The sequence below is a fragment of the Solea senegalensis genome, linkage group LG2 (genome assembly GCF_019176455.1).
Source record: "Solea senegalensis isolate Sse05_10M linkage group LG2, IFAPA_SoseM_1, whole genome shotgun sequence".
Taxonomy (NCBI): Eukaryota; Metazoa; Chordata; class Actinopteri; order Pleuronectiformes; family Soleidae; genus Solea; species Solea senegalensis.
In genome coordinates, this window is record NC_058022.1 from 26,154,560 (window position 1) to 26,177,049 (window position 22,490).

General features: G+C 41.8%; 3 protein-coding genes across 8 annotated transcripts in view; 1 reads left to right on the top strand and 2 right to left on the bottom strand.

Annotated features, from left to right (window-relative positions):
- xirp2a (xin actin binding repeat containing 2a) overlaps window positions 1-1,643 on the bottom strand; it is a 55,279-nt gene extending 53,636 nt beyond the window's left edge. The window contains exon 1 of the mRNA XM_044019015.1: window positions 1,602-1,643. The gene's annotated coding sequence lies outside the window, so the exon portion shown is untranslated. The remainder of the gene's footprint in view (window positions 1-1,601) is intronic.
- A 5,756-nt stretch (window positions 1,644-7,399) lies between these two features.
- On the top strand, window positions 7,400-13,737 carry LOC122765635 (cysteine/serine-rich nuclear protein 3-like). 2 transcript variants are annotated; one of them, XM_044020036.1, is made up of 5 exons: window positions 7,400-7,747; window positions 9,116-9,285; window positions 10,170-10,426; window positions 10,730-11,041; window positions 11,789-13,737. In XM_044020036.1, the coding sequence occupies exons 2-5, from the start codon at window positions 9,138-9,140 to the stop codon at window positions 12,833-12,835; spliced, it is 1,764 nt and encodes a 587-aa protein (XP_043875971.1). In that variant the 5' UTR covers window positions 7,400-7,747; window positions 9,116-9,137; the 3' UTR covers window positions 12,836-13,737. The 2 variants fall into 2 exon arrangements, with proteins under 2 accessions (XP_043875971.1, XP_043875972.1); XM_044020037.1 differs by having other exon boundaries at window positions 10,730-11,026.
- A 2,430-nt stretch (window positions 13,738-16,167) lies between these two features.
- The window catches only part of scn1lab (sodium channel, voltage-gated, type I like, alpha b), a 35,102-nt gene continuing 28,779 nt past the window's right edge, over window positions 16,168-22,490 (bottom strand). For all 5 annotated transcript variants that reach the window (XM_044020033.1, XM_044020030.1, XM_044020031.1 and 2 more), the window contains 4 exons: window positions 22,316-22,453; window positions 21,064-21,168; window positions 20,689-20,959; window positions 16,168-20,415 (listed from right to left, as the gene is read on the bottom strand). In XM_044020033.1, coding sequence (XP_043875968.1) covers window positions 19,223-20,415; window positions 20,689-20,959; window positions 21,064-21,168; window positions 22,316-22,453 — 1,707 coding nt within the window. In that variant the 3' untranslated portion in view covers window positions 16,168-19,222. The remainder of the gene's footprint in view (window positions 20,416-20,688; window positions 20,960-21,063; window positions 21,169-22,315; window positions 22,454-22,490) is intronic.

A 22,490-nucleotide genomic window follows, 5' to 3' on the forward strand; every position in this document is an offset into this window, starting at 1 on the left:
TATCTATCTATCTATGTATCTATTTATGTATTTATCTTAATTAAATCTCATTACCTGCAGTTTCGTAGAGCCCTGCTAAGTTCAACAATCTCTCAAAGTGCTTATGGTTGTCTTAATATAAATAGTAAATAAACCCAATGTTATATTAATAATTGCTTAAGTAGAGTCACTCTGAAATAATATTTAAAATTATGTCATATGAGGCTGTCCATGCTGAATCCTCAGCTCATAACTGTCACCTCTTCTCTTAACAAAGTCTGCCATCTGCTGTTCAATACCAACAAACACATGATGTTTTGGGGTTTTTTCAAATACAGATGATGTCATCATTTCAGAAAAAAACCTTTTGCTAAAGGTGTTAAAGCTTTACAGTGTAAGTCAACAGCATGTGTGTGTGTGTGTGTGTGTGTGTGTGTGTGTATTATAAGAAATATAGGCTAGTAAATAAATACTGTGTGTGACAGTAAAGCCAAACCATCATACACATGCAAGTTCACTTGGATGGATTAGACCTCATGTGTGTTGTTCTATTGATTATGAGGGTGCGGAATCATAAAGTCACTTCTGAGCAGCAGCAGTGAAAATATTTGTTTGCAATATCAAGAGCAGATTAATTAACTGCTGGATTAGGATATTTAATCCAGAATCAGTCCAAGGTTCAGTTAAGGCCGTTATTAAAGGCCTCAGGTTGGTGACTACAGTGGCTGAAATTGGGTTTTGTAAACTAAAACCAGTAGTATAGTACCATCCATCTCTGTACCAGCATAATATCGACATATTTACAGTATTTATGTCATATCAAACGCACTTATATTTCTCTCAGTGACATGAGTAAATATGACATTTTTGTGTACAAACTTATATGGCTCAAAGAGCTAAAATGATGTCTCTTTTGTCTTTTCTAAAAGCAACTACAGACAGAAATAATTTAACGTGTCATTTATTCTCTCTCACTCTCTTTCTCTCTCTCTTCCTCCAACTCTAAAGCTGTTAGGTGTGGCAATTACACATTATTCAAGGCCAGCAGATGCTCACATGCTCCCGTTACAGCAGTGTTTCTCAAACTTGTTCAGACCAAGGAACACTTAACCCATAAAAAACACTCTAGGACCACCTAACACAAAATAGCCCCAAAACAGTTGCAGTCAGCGGCGTTGCAAACCACTCAAGTCAGACAATGCCACAAAACAAACATTATAATATATATTATATTAATATATATACACAATATTATAATATATAATAAAAATAAAGATTTTTGTGATTTTACATAGGCTACTAGTTGATTTGATATTGAAAACAACAGATATATATGTTGCCGGCAGTTTGAGAAACACTGAAATGAAAACACTGACATTTTAAATGTTTTAAAAGCTTGTCACTATGTGGACACACTTTGAGAAAGGTTGCGCTTCAGCTTATAATACAACAGAAGTTTCGATGTGCATATCATTTGCATTTTAAAACAACACTGCTGAGCTAGCTAATAACAGTGTAGCCAAATAACATTATAAAAAGCACAGTGGATTATTAAAAGAGCATTTTTCGATCCCTGTATGTGACTTTGAAAGAACACTATCATAAGGTAGATGAAAACTTACCCCAGAAGAAATTGAAAGGTATTCCTGCAGACTCTCCGATCAGATAAGAGGTTCAGGGTGCTTTGGGTTTCTTGGTGGATGTCGTCACCTCAGAAGTAACCACTTATTCTCATAACCCGTCACTTTTTTTCCGCCAATCCATCTGTTTGTTGTTGAAAGGCTCTGAAGAAAGTGCTTAAATTAAGTTAAGTTAAATGAACATGTTAGCCCAAATGCTAACATGTTAGCGATGACGTCGCTAGCTTAAATGCTAACATGTTAGCGATGACGTCGCTAGCTTAAATGCTAACATGTTAGCGATGACGTCGCTAGCTTAAATGCTAACATGTTAGCGACGACGTCGCTAGCTTAAATGCTAAAACGTGTGCGATAAAGTGTCGGCAAGTACAGCCACGATTTAGTTATTCTGCAGTGCTTCTTAGCTTGTCCATCTTCATTCAACGGTGTAGACACAGCTTCAGCTGCATATTATCATTGGCATAGAGCAGTGGCCGAATTGACGTCTATAGCAGTCAAATGCCAGTGAGTTAAGTAGCCATGTGTTTCCTCTGTGACTGGCAGCTGATTGGCAGGAAAAACAACATAAGCACTGGAATGTAATCACCACATCCTAATTATGGTTTTAAGACCCACAATCTACTGTGATTTGAAGCATGTAGTGGCTTCTTCAATACTTATTATATTACTAATAATAATTTAGAAAAACAACAAAGATAATAATATATGTATATCTATATACATATATGTATATATATATATACACATATACATATATGTTTAAAAATGGATGTTATTTAATTTAATTTAATACAATACATTTAATACATAAAGTTAAGTTTATTGTCAAGTTCCCGTCAGCAACACAAAGACAGACATTCTTGTACAGCATTCTTGGGGAAGACACAATGCCTTCCTTAACCTCAACCCTCACAACTAAATGTTTACTCTTACTCCAATCTTAATCTAAACCCAATTCTAATTCTAACCCTAATATCCACTTTTAACCCACAAAAGGCCTTTTATTGATATATAAATTGTGATCTCACAGCCTCTTGTACACACACACACACACACACAGACAGAGAGAGGTTTGCAGGTTGCAGTGCAACTCGACAGCTGAGCCATTCGTCTGAGTCCCTTGGGAACCAATTACCCCTGACCTGGCAGCAGAGCCAGACTGGGGCTGGGAATTAACGATGGGCTCTTGACTGGTTCCCATTTGCTCATGACTCAGACATGGAGTGAAAACCGCACAGTGAAAGGATGCTGTCACTGTACAGCGACTCCCTCTGCTGGAAGCTGACACCACGGTGCAGACAGTGGATGATTTAATCTCACTTCATAGAACTCTAATGATGTCTTCAGTCAAGTTCATCTGAGCTGTCTATGAGTCCTGACTCGTCTTTAACGTCTTTCTGGATGATTTCTTTGAATAAAATAAACAGTTTAAATCTAAGTGCTTTGTGTAAGATTTACTAATTTTCTATCTTGAAAGTTTCAATATGTTGAATTGTAGTGGCATCTAATGGTGAAGCTGCAGATTGCAACAAACTGACCGCCCTATGAGAATCTACTGTGGCCTTCAGATATAAAACCACAATCCCCCCTTTAGAGCCAGAGATACAACGTGGCAGTGTCTGCAGTAAATTTAAAAAAGGCACCATTCTGACATGTTTATGAACTGTACCGTGAAGACAGCCTTGTAACAAATCACCGTGGTAAGAACCTAAAAACAGCAGTTGGTTTAGGTGATTTTGCACAGAAAATAGACACAGATTTTTTTTAATTTAGATTCATTTTGCCCAAAACAAATAAAATACTGAATGTGGCAAATGGAAATGGAGGAAAATCATTTTTAGAGCAAAATCTGCAATACCCTCAAGGCCCACCAGTGGGCTTATTTTGATACTGTTGACTTGAAATGCATGTACATTCAGGGGACCCAAAGGCTCAGCTGCATGCAGACCCCCAGTCGATGTCCTGTGGCCTCTATTAATTACTATTTTATCTAATTCTATTGTCTGTTTTTGTTATTTACAGATTCATTTTGAATCATAAATAGTGTATGTATTCTTTTGTGCAAACTATATGTCAACACAAACAGGTGGGGTGCAATACCATCCTAAATATCTTTCATTGCAACATCATGATGGATTATCAAGATATATTTTTTTATTTCTAATCACTAAATATTAAATTTTTCTCCTCCTGACCAGAAGTCCTCTGGCCCCCAGGTCATTTTGGCTTAGAGGTCCCTGTTATATATATAATAATTAAATGTGGAATTCAATAATGTGATAAATATAACCTTATCCATACATCCATCTTCTATTGCTTTATCCTCCACATCCATGGGTACACCATGGATCTTGGACTGTGGAATGAAACGTAAGAGATTGTTGAAAATCATGAATATATAAAATAAAATAACAGGCATTGACATGGAGACAGGTATCATTCTGTGTTTTTGTGTTCATTATCAGGATACTGTGTGTACAGATGGTGGCAGTGTCCTCTCCTGACCTTATGAGACACATCAGCTCAGACTGAGGGAGGAGCTGCACAGGACCGAATCCCCATTAGAGTGTCATTTACACCTCACATAATTCACTTCATCATAACGATGACGTTTGATGCAATAAACAGAAACCTGACAGACCCGAGCCATAATTATGTGTGTCCTGTTTGTTATTCGGATGTCTGCTGTTCCCCAATCAAACCTTTTGTTCTGATTTACAAGCACAATAAACACACAGGTTTGCGCGGCTATTCTTTTTAGGTTTCTCCGTTCGTTTCCATTTATTTGGACTGCCTAAACAAAGCTGTATCCTGTAACCATAACCTGTTAATGACCCTAACTATAACCTAATCACAATTCAAATCTTTAAACTTAAGCAGCTCCTCACAAATGAGGATCTGCCTCATTAGGACCAGGTTCTACTGGTTCTAATGAAGTAACAAACACAAGTACACACACAGACACGCACAGTGTTCTTTCTGTTATTGTGAAAAAGCAGACCTCTTCCAGCCTCTCCCGTCACGCTTTAGCATCAGGAGCTGCCTCAGCCCAGCTCCCCCCTCCTCCTCCTCCTCTTCCTCTTTCTAAATGAGTACCCCACACCCCACCTCCCTCTCCTCTCCTCTCCCCTCCCCTCCTCTCCTCTCCTCTTGTGGCCTGTTGCCATGGAAGCTGATTGGAAGGATCGCTCCATCTCTCCTGCACATTGCACACTCCATCCTTGCCAGGAGAAAACAAAGCCTTTGGAAGCACAGCTGAACTGAAATTTACAAAAAAACAAAAAAAAGTCCCCCTGAAACAGCCAGTATAAGAACTTACATAAAAAATAATCATACTGTGTTCATTTCTCTGGCGTTCAGTTCTCTGGTGCAACACCTGAACACATATTTTCATACCAAGCACTTGTGATTTATGTCCCGATGGGTTTTTTGCCCTTTTTGTGTCACAGTCAAGGACATTCAACACACACACAAACACACACACACACACACACACACATAGATAGTTCCATTTCAGCAAACACCTCCCTGACAGAACACAAGCTCCAGCACTTTTTAATTCCCCTCTAAACTGACACTGAGGCTGGTGCTCACTGCAGAAAGAGGGAGGATTTTTCCACTGCAGATCTCACTGCGCTCACCTTCCAAATAAGTCAAATAAGTTCATCTATTCATCTTAAATATGTATATTACGGCATAATCCAACATAAATACTTCCATAATTACTGACACTGTTCCCTAGTTCCTCTGTGCTGCACAAAACTGACAAATAAAGACTAAAATATAATGTCTTCACACACACACACACGCACACATAACTCAAGGCTAAGGCTCTTCATAGATTTATTTTTGTTACTTTTCAACCCAGCACTACTATAATGGGAAGACTGAACATTCAGGGTCCAGCATTGCTATAGCAACAGTGTTAATGGGTATTTGTGGGCAGGGGTTTGGTGGTTTTATCACATATTTTGAGACAGAAATGGTTGTGTATGTTTCTGTTCACCTCATTTTAATAGTTACTGAATGTGTGGCAAAACTGCGGTCCCTTTACAACAGCATGCACTTGTTTTTAATGCACATTATTAACACCAGAAATGTGACAAAAGCCACAAAACACATAGTAAAAACTCAAAAACGAACCTCGACCGAGGAGGAGAAATTGCCAAATTGACTTCTGCAGCCAACACAAACCAATTTATCTATTAAAATGTTGTCATGATTTTACTGTCAGTCTTTTTTTTTATCCTGACTTTGTACCACACCAAAAGGAAAAGCCACCTAATGTGAAAAGCAGTTGATAAAAATGCATTTAATTTCAAATTTCAATTACAATGTGAATGCAGTGTGAATGTAGGTTTGTCAAATGAGTAATGGGGTTCCTTCAGCTGTATGCTGAACATGCGTCACCAGCTCATCCAACCACACTGTACTGTAACTGAACTATTCCTTTAAGGTGTTTGGAGTGACGCTGCACAGACCGACGGATCGTCTGCTCAGCTTCGCTGACATTTTCTCCATCGTGCCTTTGGAGAGGACAAGTGTAAACAGTTATGAACGTCACTGCTTTGAAAATCACCACGACTCAGAAGCTTTTTTTTGCCCCAACACACAATCAATCGAGTCCGAAGTACACACAGACAGGACAAGATGCCTGGAAACTGCTCCAACGCAGCTCTCAGTTCACACAGATATTACTGCTGTTGTTGTAACACAGGTAACTCAACACCGCACACCTTAGCTTTGAATGATCAACTTTTTAATAAGCGCAAAATGAGCACTTGCGCGGCAGCCATTTTGGAAATCTCAGGTGTAAATAATTAAATACGCGCCATTGAGCACGCTCAGTTTCAGGCTGCATGCTGGTTCCCTGTCACACTGTTCCCACATACGTGAAAACTGGTCTGAGCCGTCGTTGAGAGTAGTCACTAACACCTGTGCCTTTCCTGCTTAAACATATTAAAATGGCTGCTGTGAAGAAGGCACGTTAACCGGCCCTCTAACGATATCAATGACACAATATACTGTGCTCCTGCGGTAGTATTAGTAGTAGTAATAGGCAATTATATGTGTTTCTGCTTGTTCACGGATAAGAATTAACTTTCAATTTGCCACTCTACACTATTTAATTCAGTTTGGATGGGCTCTATTTATCTCAGACTTTTCAAAAATGTGATTTTGTCCTATATATACAAAACCCCCGCAAAACTTCACAAACCAACACTGTCTGAAAATTACATCTGCTCTCACATCTATGCTCTTTTTTTGCCTCGTATAGTTCTGTGCAAAGGCAGAGTGAAAATGATTTTTTTTCCCCCCATCATACACTCTTTTTTTTCCTGTGATCTGTTTTTGCTCTGCTCTCAATTTAAATTTCAAATTAGCTATATACAGTACATGTATATATATAAAAAAAGGAGCTTCATAAAAGCAAGGGGCCATGTTACACTGTCCCTCATATATGAGTGTGAGGAATAAGATCATATTGGTGGGAAACACACAGTTTTAACAACAAAATGTCCATAATTCTCCTAAAGATTGTGGAAAATCTACACCACCCCCACCAACCTCATCACATCCACCCCCTCACGTACACCCCATCCTCTCTCTCTCTTACTCTCCCTCTCTCTCTCTCTTCTCTCTCTGATCTCAAAGGGCTTGCTTCACCTCAGTCAAGCTCCAGCGCTCCAGCCGGCAGCAGCATCCAGCTAAAAAGTCTTTGTGAGGAGAGAGAGAGAGAGAGAGAAAATAGGGAGGGAGGGAGGGCGAGAGAAAGAGAAAGAGAAAGGGGGGGGTGCAGAGGAGCAGGAGATGAGCAGACAGTGAGAGAGCTGACAGCATGAGCAAGAGGATGAGGGTGCAAAGGGAGAATGCATAAGATAGACAGAGGCAGGAGAAGCTCAGTGCTGCACAATAGTGCCTGAGGCTGCTGGAGAGAGAGCGAGAGAGAGGGGGAGAGAGAGAGAGAGAGAGAGAGAGAGAGAGAGAGAGAGAGAGCAGGCATCATGGCAGTGCTCACTGCATCATCACGACACATGGGGATGTTTGGCCGCTGCTGGTGAACACCGTGTGATGCAGAGGAAAGAGTGGAGGACTTCCTGGAAACCAAAGACGGGTTAAGGAAACAGGTCAGTGTCTGTCTGTCACAGGAGAGAGAGAGAGACATTTAATCACATTCACATCTGTCAATAAGACTTCCCTCATCAGTGTTTGGGAGGCTGTGCATGCATGCATGCAGACATGTGAGCATGTGTGTGTGTGTGTGTGTGTGTGTGTGTCTGTACATGCAGGTTTGGTCCGTCCAGGAGAGTTCAAGCAGGACTGTGTATATAGTGTGATGTGTTCAGTGTTTCTTTTACTATGAATCCCCCTCTTTTACTCCTAAAGAGATGACATAACATGAGGTGAAGTGAAGGACTAAATACTGTACCTGCAAAGCTGCAGATGCAGAAATAATTGCCAATGCTGCGAGAAATCAGGTAAGAAACGAGGGGCCGGACGTGAAGATAATGCAGCACAGGATGGAGCTGTGCGTGGCAGGATATGTGTAGTTAAGAGAAGGAGAAAAGGAGACAAAGCCAGTCAAGAGAGGGAAAAAAGCTTGGCCCGGCATTCAGCTCTGCTGCATATGATGTAATCCCCCACCAGGGGCGAGCAGTCAGCACAACAGTTTCGAACAAAACTGGACATTTAAGTCAGGACAAAAGTCAAGTGAAGCTGCAGGGGTCACGCCACATTTCTGACCGCGAGCAGAACTTCATCAACTCCGACGATCACACGAGTCACCTGTCTCTAAGTGTCTCCGCGTAATCAGTAAATCAATTCAATTCAACTTTGGGATGAACCTCATGACTCATCCCCTTTAAAATTTTGGCAGCATGTCAGCGTGGGCTGCTACTTTTAAAAAAATCTCCAAAAATGTGATTGTAGAGTTTATTACACGGCGCTGCTTGAATTTTGGTGGAATAACTATCCCAAGATTCAGTTGTTGTTGTTGTTCCACAGTCACTTCCTTTGTTTATATTAAATCCTGCATAATTGAGTGGTACTTCAGTTGGTGGTCAGCTCGTGTAATGGCTTTACAGAACATCTCTCCTCCAGTCTCATCAGTATGGGACCAGACCTCAAGATGACTGTCTGTGTTTAGTTCTCCAAATATTCACTCATTCATTCATATAACATTTGTATGTATATCAACCTCTAATGTTTGAATTTGAAATCCATTTTGTGACACAACTTTTCTTTTGTCTCTCATATGTACAGTAATACAATTTTGTGGCTGCAGAGTGGGAAAACAATGAAATCAGACTGTGCTGCATGTGTCTAGACTGAGAGAATTGTATTTTATTTTAGCTCACGTAATCTAATTTCTATGACAATTGTGGACAAAACCCTCCAGATGAAAGTGGAAAAACATGGAAATATTTGAAGAAGCCCACGTCCAAGTATCTCTCCATTGGTCACATGCAGCCTCTTTTGTGTTTACTTTTGTGCAGGTGAGACACGTGGTCCCACGCGATGAGCGGGATTCTGAAGAGGAAGCTCGAGGAGGGCACGGCCCCTTACCTCTCGCTGCAGGAGTGTGACGACGACGAGGTTTCCTGCAGCGACAGCGGCAACAGCAGCGACAGTCTCAACCATCCCATTCCCTCTGGACTGCTCAACTGTAAGGTCACAGTGATCATGTCAGCACATATGCTGTACCTACTGCCAAATGCACTATTTAATGTCTTTATAATAAGTGTGTATAATTCTAATACTTGAAGGAGCACCTAAATAGGCACAAAATGATCCTTTAGGATAATGTGCACAGACAGTTTTACTGTTTGTTGTGCAAAATCACAAGTGTAATGCAAAGTGTTTGCCTGGTTACTACACACTGGTGTTTTAAAGGCTCACACTGCACGGTAAATAAACTGAGAATTAGCAGGTGATCCGAGGAGAACAATGGTTAGATGTTAGATGTTAGATCAGCTGCAGGCAGGGAACAAATCTGTCCAAACACACCATGACAGATCTGAGGCACTTAGTGCTCCAGCGACAGTCACTTCCTCACAACTGCTTCAGGTGGAAGGCAGATAAACGAGATGGGTGGGGGGTGGAGATCCAAAGCCACACCCAGGCAGCAGCACACACTCTCCAGTGGACAATATTTAAAAAAATTTTTTTATTGAGTTCAATTTAATTAGTCTTTATTGTTGAGCATTAGATCATATGCACAATTAAAAAAGGTTTTGTAGCAAACACTGAGATTCTTACTTTGATATTACCACAATTATTATTATTTTTTTTATTTTTTTCAAACAACAACAACATTATTTTTTTATTTATTATGACATTTAGTATTTTTGGTATTTTTTAGTGTAAACCAACAGCTGTCTATTGGTGCACGTCTGTGCTGCCAGTTTCAGTTCAACTGAAGTGAACTGATTGAAGAACAGTGGCCGTAAATAAAAGATCATATAAATGTGTTTCATTGTACTTCAACAGTGTTTTTGCAATAATAGCGTTTCACCTTAAGCTAAACCCAACTCTTTGTCTCATTTTCAGCTTCTCTCCAGCAGCAGTCAAAGCGACTGCGGGGTCGCAACGTGCACTTCGAGAGCGTAACCGTCTACTACTTCAGTCGCCGGCAAGGCTTCACCAGCGTGCCCACGCAGGGCGGCAGCACTCTGGGGATGTCACCGCGTCACAGCGGCGTGAGGCGGTTCACCCTCAGGGAGTTTGCCATGGAGCAGAAGAGGAGCCACCGTAACATGTTGAGGGATCACCTGAAGGAGGAGAAGCTCAACGCCATCAAACTCAGAGTCTGTGGGCCAACTGAGGCCTCGTTATTCTCAAATGTCGTTTTGGAGTTTATTTGCCTTCAAGTGTGAACATTAGCGTTGCTGATAGATGTGTTTTTAAAGCTCCAGTGTGTGAGATCTAATCAAGGAACTATGGTGGCCTTCAGTAGGCTTCACTTAAAGATATTTATGGGTAGTACATTCAATTTCTACATGCCAGGACCACACACTCTGCATGTAATTGTCCTGTTAAAGGTATCTTCAGGTGCAGGTCTACATTTATTGTCCAGTATTCACTTACATTTGTTTCCTCTCGTCTTCCAGTTGACAAAGAACGGCACCGTGTCATCCGCGGAGGCAGACACCCTCACACTGGACGATATCTCAGAAGACGACCTGGACGTGGACAACACAGAGGTGGACGAGTATTTCTTCCTCCAGCCTCTGACCACGAGGAGACGCCGCACCCTTCTCCGTGCCTCGGGGGTGCGGCGCATCGACGTGGAGGAGAAGCACGAGCTGCGCGCCCTGCGCATGTCCAGAGAGGAGTGTGGGTGCCGGTGCCGTGGGATATGTGACCCGGAAACCTGTGCTTGCAGCCTGGCCGGCATTAAGTGCCAGGTAAATGGAACTGTGGTGAGGCCCATCAATAATACTACAGTGTTGTTCATGTCTGTCTGTACAATAAAAACATTGACTAAAAATAATACTTCCTTATGTTTTCCCTGTGAGGAAAACCAAAAGGCCTCTGTATTCCAGTGATAATTGAATGTTAATTGCCTGTAGCAGCCGCAATCTTACAACTAAAAACTGTTTAAACCACTTGCACGAAATGTGTGTGATGAATATGTTATATTTCCTGGGTCAGTTTTTAACAAAGAGTCCCGTCAACCATCTTCCATGGGGAAAACAACTCATCTCACAGTGATCACTTCTGATTTCGGCCTTGGTCCCGGAGAAACTGCGACAAAAGCAGCAAACAAAAGATACCGTATCATGCAGAGGTTTCATGATTATTATATTTTTAGTAAGGGCAAGCGTTCATCTCAGACTCCTGGTTCCAACAAAGTCAGTGCTGATTGTGTGTCAGAACCTCACACAACCACACTTCAAAAAACCTGTACTATTAATCCTTTAATGTCTTATTGAATTCATCCTCACGGCCTAGGAGGATTTAAAATCAAACATGAATTCTTCTTTTAATCGTACGACACTTGTCAATAAAAATTTCAAATATCATTTTCAGATCTACTCCATGTGAAACTAAAGGTGTAGCCTATAGTTTCCCTTCAGGCGTGACCAGCTCTGGTTGGCAGCTGTGTTGACCTTCCACTGTGACTGCTGTCCCACACCCGTGTGCTGAGTGACTCTGTTTGTCTGCAGGTGGACCGCATGTCCTTCCCGTGTGGCTGCACAAAAGACGGCTGCAGCAACACCACGGGACGCCTGGAGTTCAACCCTGTCCGGGTGCGGACCCACTTCCTGCACACCATCATGAAGCTGGAGCTGGAGAAGAGCCGCGACGAGCAGCAACAGCAGCAGCAGCAGCAGCAGCCCGAGCAGCAGCAGCAGCAGCATGTAACCAATGGCAACGGTTACCATGGAGACTCCTCCTTGGTCCAGCAGCAGCAACAGCAGCCGAACCTGCAGTTTCCACTGATGAGTGGCACGCCGTCGCACATTCCCATCATGCACCTCCAGAACACAGGTGACACAGATTCACATTTAGATGAAGAAGAAGACGAAGAAGAAGAAGAGGAGGAGGAGGAAGACGAGGAGGAGGACGAGGATGAGGAAGAGGATGACGAAGCCTACGAGGAAGATGAGGACGGCAGTAGCATGTGCAGCGGGCTGTCAGACTGCAGCACGCACAGCTTAGAAACAATTGACCCTGAGGAGGGAGAGGAGGAAGAGGACGAGGAGGAGGAGGAGGAGGAGGATGAGGATGAGGAAGAGGAGGAAGACTGGGATTGCTCGTTACACGGAACGAGTCCTCCCCCCTACTCTGTTCCACTTCCTTCGGTGCTGAGTTACTCTAACAACGCGCTCATGCGCCTCAGTAACCCCTTCCACAACACTGCCACCATGCAGCATTATCAAATGGACGGCTCTGTGAAGGACACTGCTGCTTTTCTTAGTGAAGGTGTCTCCGTCACCCCCACGCTCCCCACAGTAGAGACGGCATTAGAATCGGACATGAACACAGAACTCCACTGCCGAACGTTCCCCGGCCCCACACCCGAGTCCCTCGCGCCCCAAACTCCCTCACACGTAGACACACGTGAAACAAGCACCACACCAGTCGCCCAGCGGTCACTCGACTGCACAGACTCCCAGAACAATCCAGACGAGCGTGAGTCACAGTCTGAGGCTGTGGCTGCGTCTGTGGATGGTGCAAAGACAGACAACCACTGTGCAGAGTGCATCTGATGATTCATCCCGTTGTTGTTTGGAAATCTTTATTCAAGAAGTTTGATTTGTTCTTGAAAAGTGCACTTCCAAAGAGAGAGTTTAAACACAGAGGGTGACCTAATTTTAGCTCCGTTTGTTTCAGTATTGTTGGTTTGGACAACGAAAGGCCTTGTCAGTGTTAGAGCTCAAGACAACAGTGTTTCTGTAGCCGGTCTGTGACGACACAACCTTCATTTTTTGCCTTGTTATGACGTCTTTGATTATTACTGCATGTTTCCTGGTTGTGATGGCGTCCATGACAGAGCTGTGAGGTTCTGAGGTGCCGGTATTGTTACACTGGTCCCATCGTGCTGGTGTCTTAATTCTCATGCCGCCAGTCGTCGTTAAATGCCTGTCTGTATTGCATGTCTTAATTTTACCTGAGATGTTTCAACTCTTGCACAAAGTGTAAAATGATAAACAATGTCACTGGCAATACAGTTGCATTCATAAAGTTTACACAAATTGTGGATTTCTTCTTTTTTGTGTGCTAGCAATGCAGTTTTAGTTATTGGGTGGATTGCTTTGGACATCCTTTAAAGTTGCTTTAAATCAATATTTTTATATTAACAAAGGATGACATAGCATATGTGTAAGGATCTGTAGTTCTATCAAGTTGTTTTTTAAAATCCTCCTTTAATTATTATTATTATTATTACTGTTGTTGTTATCATTGTTGAAAATGAAAGTGGTCCCACAATAGATCCTTGGGGAATAACTGTGTGCATTATGTTTCTATGGCTACTATGCTTTTATTGCTCTATTTCTTTTTCACCGCTTCAGTAATGGACGCCAATAATCTGATTCAGACAAATGTTATAATGAGACTGAGAAGTCGACAATGAGATCAGAATAATAAAGCGATCAGAAAATGCTGTTTACACGATCGAGTCTTATTTAGACCATTGTTTTAATGTAGTTCATTTTAGAATATTGCTGCCTGTGTAAAAATAGTCCCAATATTAATCACAGGAGGCAAAAAGACTTTGATAAACACTCTACACTTGGACCAATGCAGCTCTGAAGCCAGATTCATCCCTCAGTAGTTGGTAGGGACCAAAAACAGAGCTAAAAATGTAAACTTTTATTACTAACTACGTTTAATTTAGTTGTAATATAAAATATTTTATTCATGATTTCAGTTAGTCCATTAAATCTGAGCCACGTCAATTACACTAAACTCTATGCGTTAATGTGCAACTAATGCTAACTCATGTGCATAATGTATATTCGCCTGTGAGTTTTAATTCATCGTTTGACTTTCAAATTGTCGGGAAAAGGGAAAACTTAGACTTCATAAAAGGCAGATAAGTCAATCCACAGAGTGTTTCCTGCGTCTACCAGCAGATGGCATCACTTACTTAACTTGATTTCATCTTTCTTGCCTTTGTCATCTTTGATCTAGAGGGGGTTAAATCTCTTCTTTTTTTTATGTTCTTGACGTCAGGAAATTTGTCTATGGGATGTTTTTCGGCCCCAGGGCAATCTGTGACATCGGTTTTTCCCCAGAACATCTGTCCCCTGTCAACAAACATCATCTAAAGAGGTTTTTTTTTTAATCATCTTCCCTCACACGTCAAACCTGTGGGGGTCGTTTTATATTCCACCTGTATTGTTCTGCTGTGTCATTCTCTCTCTCTCTCTCTCTCTCATTTAAACTGCACTTTGCATTGATTTCCCCATGCGGCCTCCAGAGAGCAGTGCTGTGTTTGCATGAGGCTCAGATCAGACAGGGGTGACTGATTGGTCAGCACTGTTCATGTATAGAAACATTTTCATGGCTCACTGCATGATCACACAACAAACACGCTGTGCAGCTGGTGCTGAGCGCGACGCGCACACTCAATGTAAACACACGTGTCCTTTGTCCGACAACGAGGGCTGAAATGTACATTATTAGACGTTTACATGGACGGTATTTCACTTTTCTTATATAATGTGTCTACTGTGAGAGGGCTGGAGAAGGGAATGCCTGTTTTTTTTTATTGCCAGCAAGGTATTGTGGGTAGAGATGCTGCTGATCAATCACAGGCAAGAGAGCTGTGATGTGAGGTTGCCAGGCAACAGGAAGGGAGAAGCAGGCACAGAAGCAGTAAAGCAATTGGAGAGGGCTGCTGGGTGGGGGTAGTCTCTCTCTCTCTCTCTCTCTCTCTCAGCTTCCAGGCCTGTGAGGAAGGAAACCAGAGTGGACAGAAAACAGGAATGATCTAATAATGCATGTGTATGATCAGTTTTATGTATGCAATAATCCATCCATCCATCTTCTACCACTTTATCCTCCACATGAGGGTTCCGGGAGGGGGTCGTAAGTAATAACATATCACATGCACAGTGTGTAACAAGCACTGACATCTGATGGTGACAGTGAGAATTGCAACAGAGGACTCCTCCGTTTCACTCAAGCGTCTTTTCCAGGAAACTATGGTGGTCTCCATGGACCAGAAAACTCATTTTGCCATTTGCTTCCTTTTTCTCGATTAGATGTCATGTCTGTTGAGCCCCAGACATGACACGGAAAAAATGAATTAAGAGCCAGGTTACTTTACGGGTAGCAACGTTACCCCGCCCTGCAGCAGGGGATACAAATCCTTTCGGGGTTAACTACCTTGGCACGACATGGAACGAGAATGGAGAATATCTTTGTAACTCATTCCCAACCTAAAATGATTTTTTTTCATATGATTAATTCCGTCCACACGTTTTACCCATTTCGTAGGAAATAATTAGTATTGTTTAGTATGTCATGTCTGGGCCTCCGTACTTCCTCCATAAAATGTGAAAGGCTTGTGTCCGTTCCAGCTGCTGCAGAAACATGACAGCACGCATACAACGAGGCCCTTGAATCATATACGTAATAAAAAGCTTCTTTTAAGATCTTATTTAGGTGCTATTACACACTTATATTAACATGCTTATGACAAGTATAGACACATTTAGCAAATAAACCCTCCTAAATGTCACACACAGTGATCTTTAATGATGTCAATATATCTGTTGTAAATAGAGGAAAGTACAGATGTTGTTTTCAATTATAAAAATGAAAAAAATGATTATTAAAAGACGTGGGCGTATATCTAATACACATCTCAGTGAATATACTGAGCAATCACCTCACACTCAGAAACCATATGTTAACAGTGGACTCCACTGGTTGTAAAAAGAACTCCCACTTCCTACTTGATTTATGCCAACAGTTAAACATCTTCCTGAGGAGATAACGGTCTCGATTGCTAGTTTGAGGTCTTCTTCAATAGAACAGGATGTCATTGATCCCATTTAGAGAGAAAAATAAATGCCTCCTGCATGCCAGGTACCCTTCCCAAAATCGGTTTTATTTTGGAAATCTAGATTTTCCGTTTTCTTGCCACATCTTTGGTTATAACAAAAGAAGAAGAAAAAAAAAAAGAAAGAGTCACTTGTCACATTTTGCAAATTGATACACAGTTAGATGGAACATGTACTTGATTGGCCAGGTTCAAGCAATCACACATCAGGTTCAGGCGACAGAGAAACGAGCGGAGGCGACTGTGGTCATTCAACAAATTGGCAAACTAAAAACAAACCAAAAGAAAAAACTTGAAATGAAACAGAAAATAAACCAGCATTTACAAAAAAATATGTCCTTTATTCTTTTGGCTTGAAAATGATGTTACCATATCAGCGGACAGTAGTCACTTCCTGCATGCAGTTCACTAAAACACTACAAGCGCAATGAGAGATGCCTACTGATTGCCTCATGGTTTGTATATACAGATATGGGAACCATATGTGTGTTTCATTGTGTGTTACAGTGCAGAAGAAAAACAAAAAACAAAATGGGAATTAAACCCCAAGACCGGAAAAATGGACTCATACAGTATCTACAGTAAGAATGTTTTTTTTTCTTTATACAAGTAAAACAGAAACAACCGGCAGACCCACTAACACACAAAAACACACACACACACACTCACTCAATCACATAAAGAGAGATGCTTACATTCTTAGTCTCCCTTTCCTACACACACTAGACAAACACACACACTCAGGCCTTGTCTTCCAAACACACTTACATGTACACACGGGGTATTACATAGCAGTGGGGATAAAAAGTGCTCTTACGTAAATGTAAGTGTGATGCATACTGTGGGCCCAAATAGCTATATTATTATTATTATTATTATTATTATTTACAAACCAGACCACTACATTAAAGCCACTCGCTTCTCAATTGAAAACCAAGAACGACATAAATCTCATACAAACAAGTGTCGTATTACAACCTGTAAATGTAATACAGCATATTGTCGGGTTCTACTTTAAGAGTAGTTTGAAACATTTTCCTTATAGTACACTTTATTACTTAAGATATTTTCTCTACACGAGCTCTGGGAGGAGGAGGAGGAAGAGGAGGAGACGGGGTGGAGGACAACAGGGAGGGACAACGGACGCGTTAGAAAAGACAACAAGACAGCGGATGACATGGTCACATGTGCGCGTCATCTTAAAGGGATAGTTCAGAGTTTCTGAAGTGTGGACGTACAAGGTATTGACTCCATTAGGGTTAGCCTTTTCAGGTCAGAGACTGCTCACTCTTCTGCACCAAAGTCCTTCGAGAAAATCTGTGGTTTTTCAGCTCCCAGGGACACAGGAGCGACTGCTCGACTGCTTCCCTTGTTTGGCAAGTTTGTGTCAATTAAATCTGATTTCAAACACCAGAATCACAAAATAACACATACTGATACGTACTGATGCAGACAGCAGTGGATCTGTTTCATGTAAAAAGCACAGCTTTTCTGTATGGAGTTGATAAGTCAGTGTGTCAGTACAACACTTCATACAACCACACTTCAAAATAAGTGAACGATCACCTTTAACAGATGAGAAGATTGAACCAGTCTCATGTTTGTATGTTTGATAACCGTGGAGCTGCAACCAGAAGACAGAGATACTTTTAAAGCTTAAAAATCTCATTTGTTTCACTAAATCAAGAAAGCTGGGCTTTTTGTTCTAACTTTCCTGAAATCTGCTAGACTGATTTTCAACATTTTTCTGAGTTGTGAAGACATTATGGAAATCTGCAAAGTGCTAAATTCAAGATTCAATGTATCTTCGTTATATATACGTATATATATATAGTACGTTCAATAAGAAAATTACCAATATAAAAGAGTTTATATTGGTAACAACTAGCAAGGAAACACTGGACTAGACCACTGAGTTTGGGTTAATCAAACTAAATATAATATATATATTAATGAGTGATAGTAGCTGGACTGTTTAGTGATGGAGTTATACATACTGGCTGTTTCCCTGGAACCACTCAGCTGTGCTCATGTCCTCTGAATTTAGTTAGTTTTTATTAATCCCCTTAGGGAAAGTATTCCTCTGCATTTTGACCCATCCTAGAATTAGGAGCAGTGGGCTGCCACACTGAGTGGCGCCCGGGGAGCATTGGGGGAATTTAGCAATTTAGCTTCACATTTAACGTTCCAGACGTGAGACTGATATACATCTAATCATCTCGTTCTCTGCAAGAAAGCAAAAACAAAACGAAAAAATTTATTCCTTTAAAAATCAAAACACTTCCTTTAAATGTGTCCGATTCCTTCAGCTTGCATACATTCAACTTCTCTGGATTTGGAGACGTTTTCTATAGACATAGTGAGAGGGCAGTCCAGAGAGAAGTACAATACACATGTGAACAATCACTGATGGCACGTCAACTAACACAATGGATGTGTCCATTGTAAATCAGTGGGATGCTTGTTGTTGACCTCAGAGCATTCTGGTACTGACCGTGCACGCCACCACTTTCTGATGGTTGCGGCGGTTCTCCAGCATTGACTTTGCCCTGGGTGATATACAGTAATACAGTGAGAGCTGTGGACACATTCTCGCGATAATGACGCACAAAAGTAGAAAACATTCCGTTTCATTGGAAAAAAAAAGAAAAAAGAAGAAAGAAACGGAACAGGAAAAGAAATGCAGTTTTTTAAGTGATTACATCGATTTTTGAGTTCAAGACACTGGATTTATAGTAGTAGCAGCAGCACTAGCTACAGACAACAGTACACTCAAGTGTGTCAGATAGTAACAACAACCATTAGGAAAATCACAAGCGTTTTGCAGAGAGGCTTTTTCCCTGTTCCACTCAGTCTCTGGCAGTGTCTGCTGGATCACCCCCCCCCACCCCGTGTATTCATCAGTGACATAACCACACGCCAATGTTAGGCCAACCAGGCACAGAATTTCTCAACGCTGAACAATCAACACACAAGCACACATCTACCGTATCTACACCCACACCCACCCATGTTAGAAGCTGTAAACAAATTTCTCTCATGTCTCTAATGCATCTTATGATTTGTTCCTTCTTTAAAAAGTCTATTTCTTTCTGTCTTTCAAGTCTTTCCCTTTGTTTTCCTTGTCCCTGTTCTCTTTCTCATATTTGTCCTTGTCTGATTTCGTCACACTGTTGTAGGAGGGTGGGGAGGCGGTGGACGGCGTCATGTCCGTTTTTTCCGAGGTGGAGTTCTCGTGGAACTTGCTGATGACCATCACGTCCTTGTCCGGGTCACGGATGCCCTCCTTCATCTTCTCCTTGTAGAGAATGGAGGACTTCTTCATGGCCTGACGGATCATGTAGCGTCGGAAGGCTCTCTGAATGATCACGGCCGACATGTCCTCTTGTTTGCGGCGGAGGGTGGTGGTGATGGGCTCGTAAGACACCTTCGAGGGGTTGGAGGCCATGAAGCGCTCCTCCATCTGTCCGCGCAACACGTCCATCTCGCCGCCTTCGCCCAACACTCGCTTGGTGAAGGCAAACAGGATGTCGAGGCAGTGGATGCGCTCGCCACTCACCATCGGCAAGTCCATGGAGATGAGCTGGATCATGTTAGGCTTGGGCATGCGCAATGGCGGATCGAGGGCATCTGCAAAGTCGGAGAGCTTACTGTACTCCATGAACTGAGTTGCGTCTGGATCGAATCGTTCCCACACTTCATAGAACATCTCGAAGTCGTCCTCACTCAGCGGCTCGGCACTCTCCTCTGTCGCCACACTGAAGTTCTCCAGGATGACGGCGATGTACATGTTGACCACGATGAGGAAGCAGATGATGATGTAGCTGACAAAGAAGAAGATGCCCACTGAGGGGTTGCCACAGTTGCCTTTGTAGGAGTTGCCCGGATGCTCCATCTGGCTGTCACAGTCAGGCTCCCGCTTGTTCAGAATGGGCGCCAACAGTCCGTCCCACCCACCTGAGGTGGTAATCTGAAACAAACAGAGCATACTGTTCCCAAAGGTCTCGAAATTGAACATGTCGTCGATTCCCGCCTCGCGTTTGATGTAGGCAAAGTTGGACATGCCGAAGATGGCATAGATGAACATGACCAGGAAGAGGAGGAGGCCAATGTTGAAGAGGGCGGGGAGTGACATCATCAAGGCAAAGAGAAGCGTCCGGATTCCTTTGGCACCTTTGATGAGACGGAGGATTCGGCCAATTCTGGCCAGACGGATCACTCGGAACAGTGTCGGGGACACAAAGTATCTCTCAATAACATCAGATAAAAACATACCTGGGGACGCAAAAGAAAAAACATCACATTAAGCACAGTTTCACTGCAACTACATTCATGTAATAATTACAATACCGATCTACTTTATATGTATCGCACTTTTCTTAACAGATGTTTTCAAAGTGCTAAACAGACCAATCGAGCCTAACCGAATACTAAATATAATACAAATATGTCAAAATGAAGTCAGCAAGAGCGATGGGAACATGAACCAACAGCAAAATAACAAACAAAACACAAACAATAGAACAATAGAACAGGCTGTCTCCGTACCTACAATGGACAGAATCACCACCACAAAGTCAAATATATTCCAGCCAATGGTGAAGTAATAATGACGCAGGGAGATCATCTTCAGCACACACTCTCCAGTGAAGAGCACGATGAAGACAAGGTTAATCCAAAAGAGGATATTGTCCATCTCATTGGTCTGATCGTCCGTCTCCACCATCATGGTCACCATGTTAAGGCAGATGAGGATCATGATCACAATGTCAAAGGCCTGCTTTGTGATGCAGTCAAACACGCAGCCTTGAAACGCATTCTGAAGGGAAAAGGAGAGAAAGGAATAGTGTGATATCGTACACCTCCACTTTCCCATGAGTGAGAAATGATAATATGGCAGAAGATGGGTCGGTAGGGTCTTACTGCGGGCCGAGGTATGGGCTTCTGTGGTTTCTTGGAACCCAACTTCTTCATGGCGTTGTAGTATTTCTTCTGCTCTTCTGTCATGAAGATGTCCTGACCTCCAAAGTAAAGGGGGCACGGAAACATTTGGTTATAACCGTGTACTAGGAACAATTTAAAAAGCAATGTGGACAACCCAGTAAACACCTAGTGTATGGACAACTACAGAGTGATAGTGTTTGATAGTAAGTCATCAAAAACCATATACAGTATATTATCATTTTTTTGTGGAGTGGCTGTTCCAGAAAGATGTAAACAACATGCAATCTGAGGGACTTTCTGTATCCGTTTCATTCAAATCAGGTCAACCAAAACTTGGTCTTAATGAGGCAGTACCTAATTTCTGAAGAGCTGATTAAGTTTAGAGCTAAGATTTGAATTGTGCTTAGGATAAAGTTAGGATTAAGCATTAACTGGTCAGGGTTAAGGTTAGGGATAACGCTTAGAAGAATAAAAGTCAAAGCAGTGTCTTAAGAAGAATAGCTATACAAACCTCTGTGTGTGTGTATGTGTGTGTGTGCGTGTGTTTGTGTGTGTGTATATATGCAAGCAGGGTGTTTCACAGTGACTCATGCCCCCTCAGTAGTCCTTGGCAGCGGCAGGACCTCACCGTGCTTCACATAATCATTATTCTGTAGCTCAGTTCTTTCTTTAACACAGCTGTGGCACTAAATATGGCCTGACATGTTGGGTTTTTTTTGTCTTGCAAGTGATTTAATCTTTACTGTGAAATATTTTGGCATCTACAATGGCCAGAGCTACTGCGAGAACTCCACTAACTAACAATAATCAATAGTCCAATACATCGAATTCATTTAAAGATTAGTGTCGAATCATAGCATAAAAGTCCATGGCAAAACTTTGTTGTGTCCTGGTTTCATTCTTGTATAAAGTGCATTTTGAATGAAATAAAACAAATACAAATCTAATCAGCTGGCTGAACAAAGAGGAAAGACTTAAACTCTAAAGTGTGCGATGTTTTTTATCATTTGGCTCCATAATGGGAAATCTGTGCCAACAGATATGAATGGAACTAAACATCAAACATTACTGATATTCAATTTAAGGTCATCTGTGTCTGGAGATGCCACGTGCAATTAAACTCAGAGGGGTAATTATCTCAGATGCATAGATCCAAACCAACAAGTAAAGAGGTTTGTACATACATGCCAAAGGTAGAGTAGGTAGCTGAGAGTTACTAAATGCAACTTATCTTTTTCTTCTGCTGGTTGAAGTTGTCGATGATGACACCAATGAACAGGTTGAGGGTGAAGAAGGAGCCAAAGATGATGAAGATGACAAAGTAGAGGTACATGTACAAGTTCTCTTCATATTTGGGCTGGGATTCCAACTGGAACAAGAGAGTTTACATATTGTGTATCTTTCAA

Coding starts and splice junctions, on each gene's coding strand:
- LOC122765635 (XM_044020036.1), top strand. CDS start 9,138: ATGAGCGGGATTCTGAAGAGGAAGCTCGAGGAGGGCACGGCCCCTTAC. Junction 10,427..10,729: donor TCAACGCCATCAAACTCAGA/GTCTGTGGGCCA, acceptor CTCGTCTTCCAG/TTGACAAAGAACGGCACCGT. Junction 11,042..11,788: donor GCCAGGTAAATGGAACTGTG/GTGAGGCCCATC, acceptor GTTTGTCTGCAG/GTGGACCGCATGTCCTTCCC.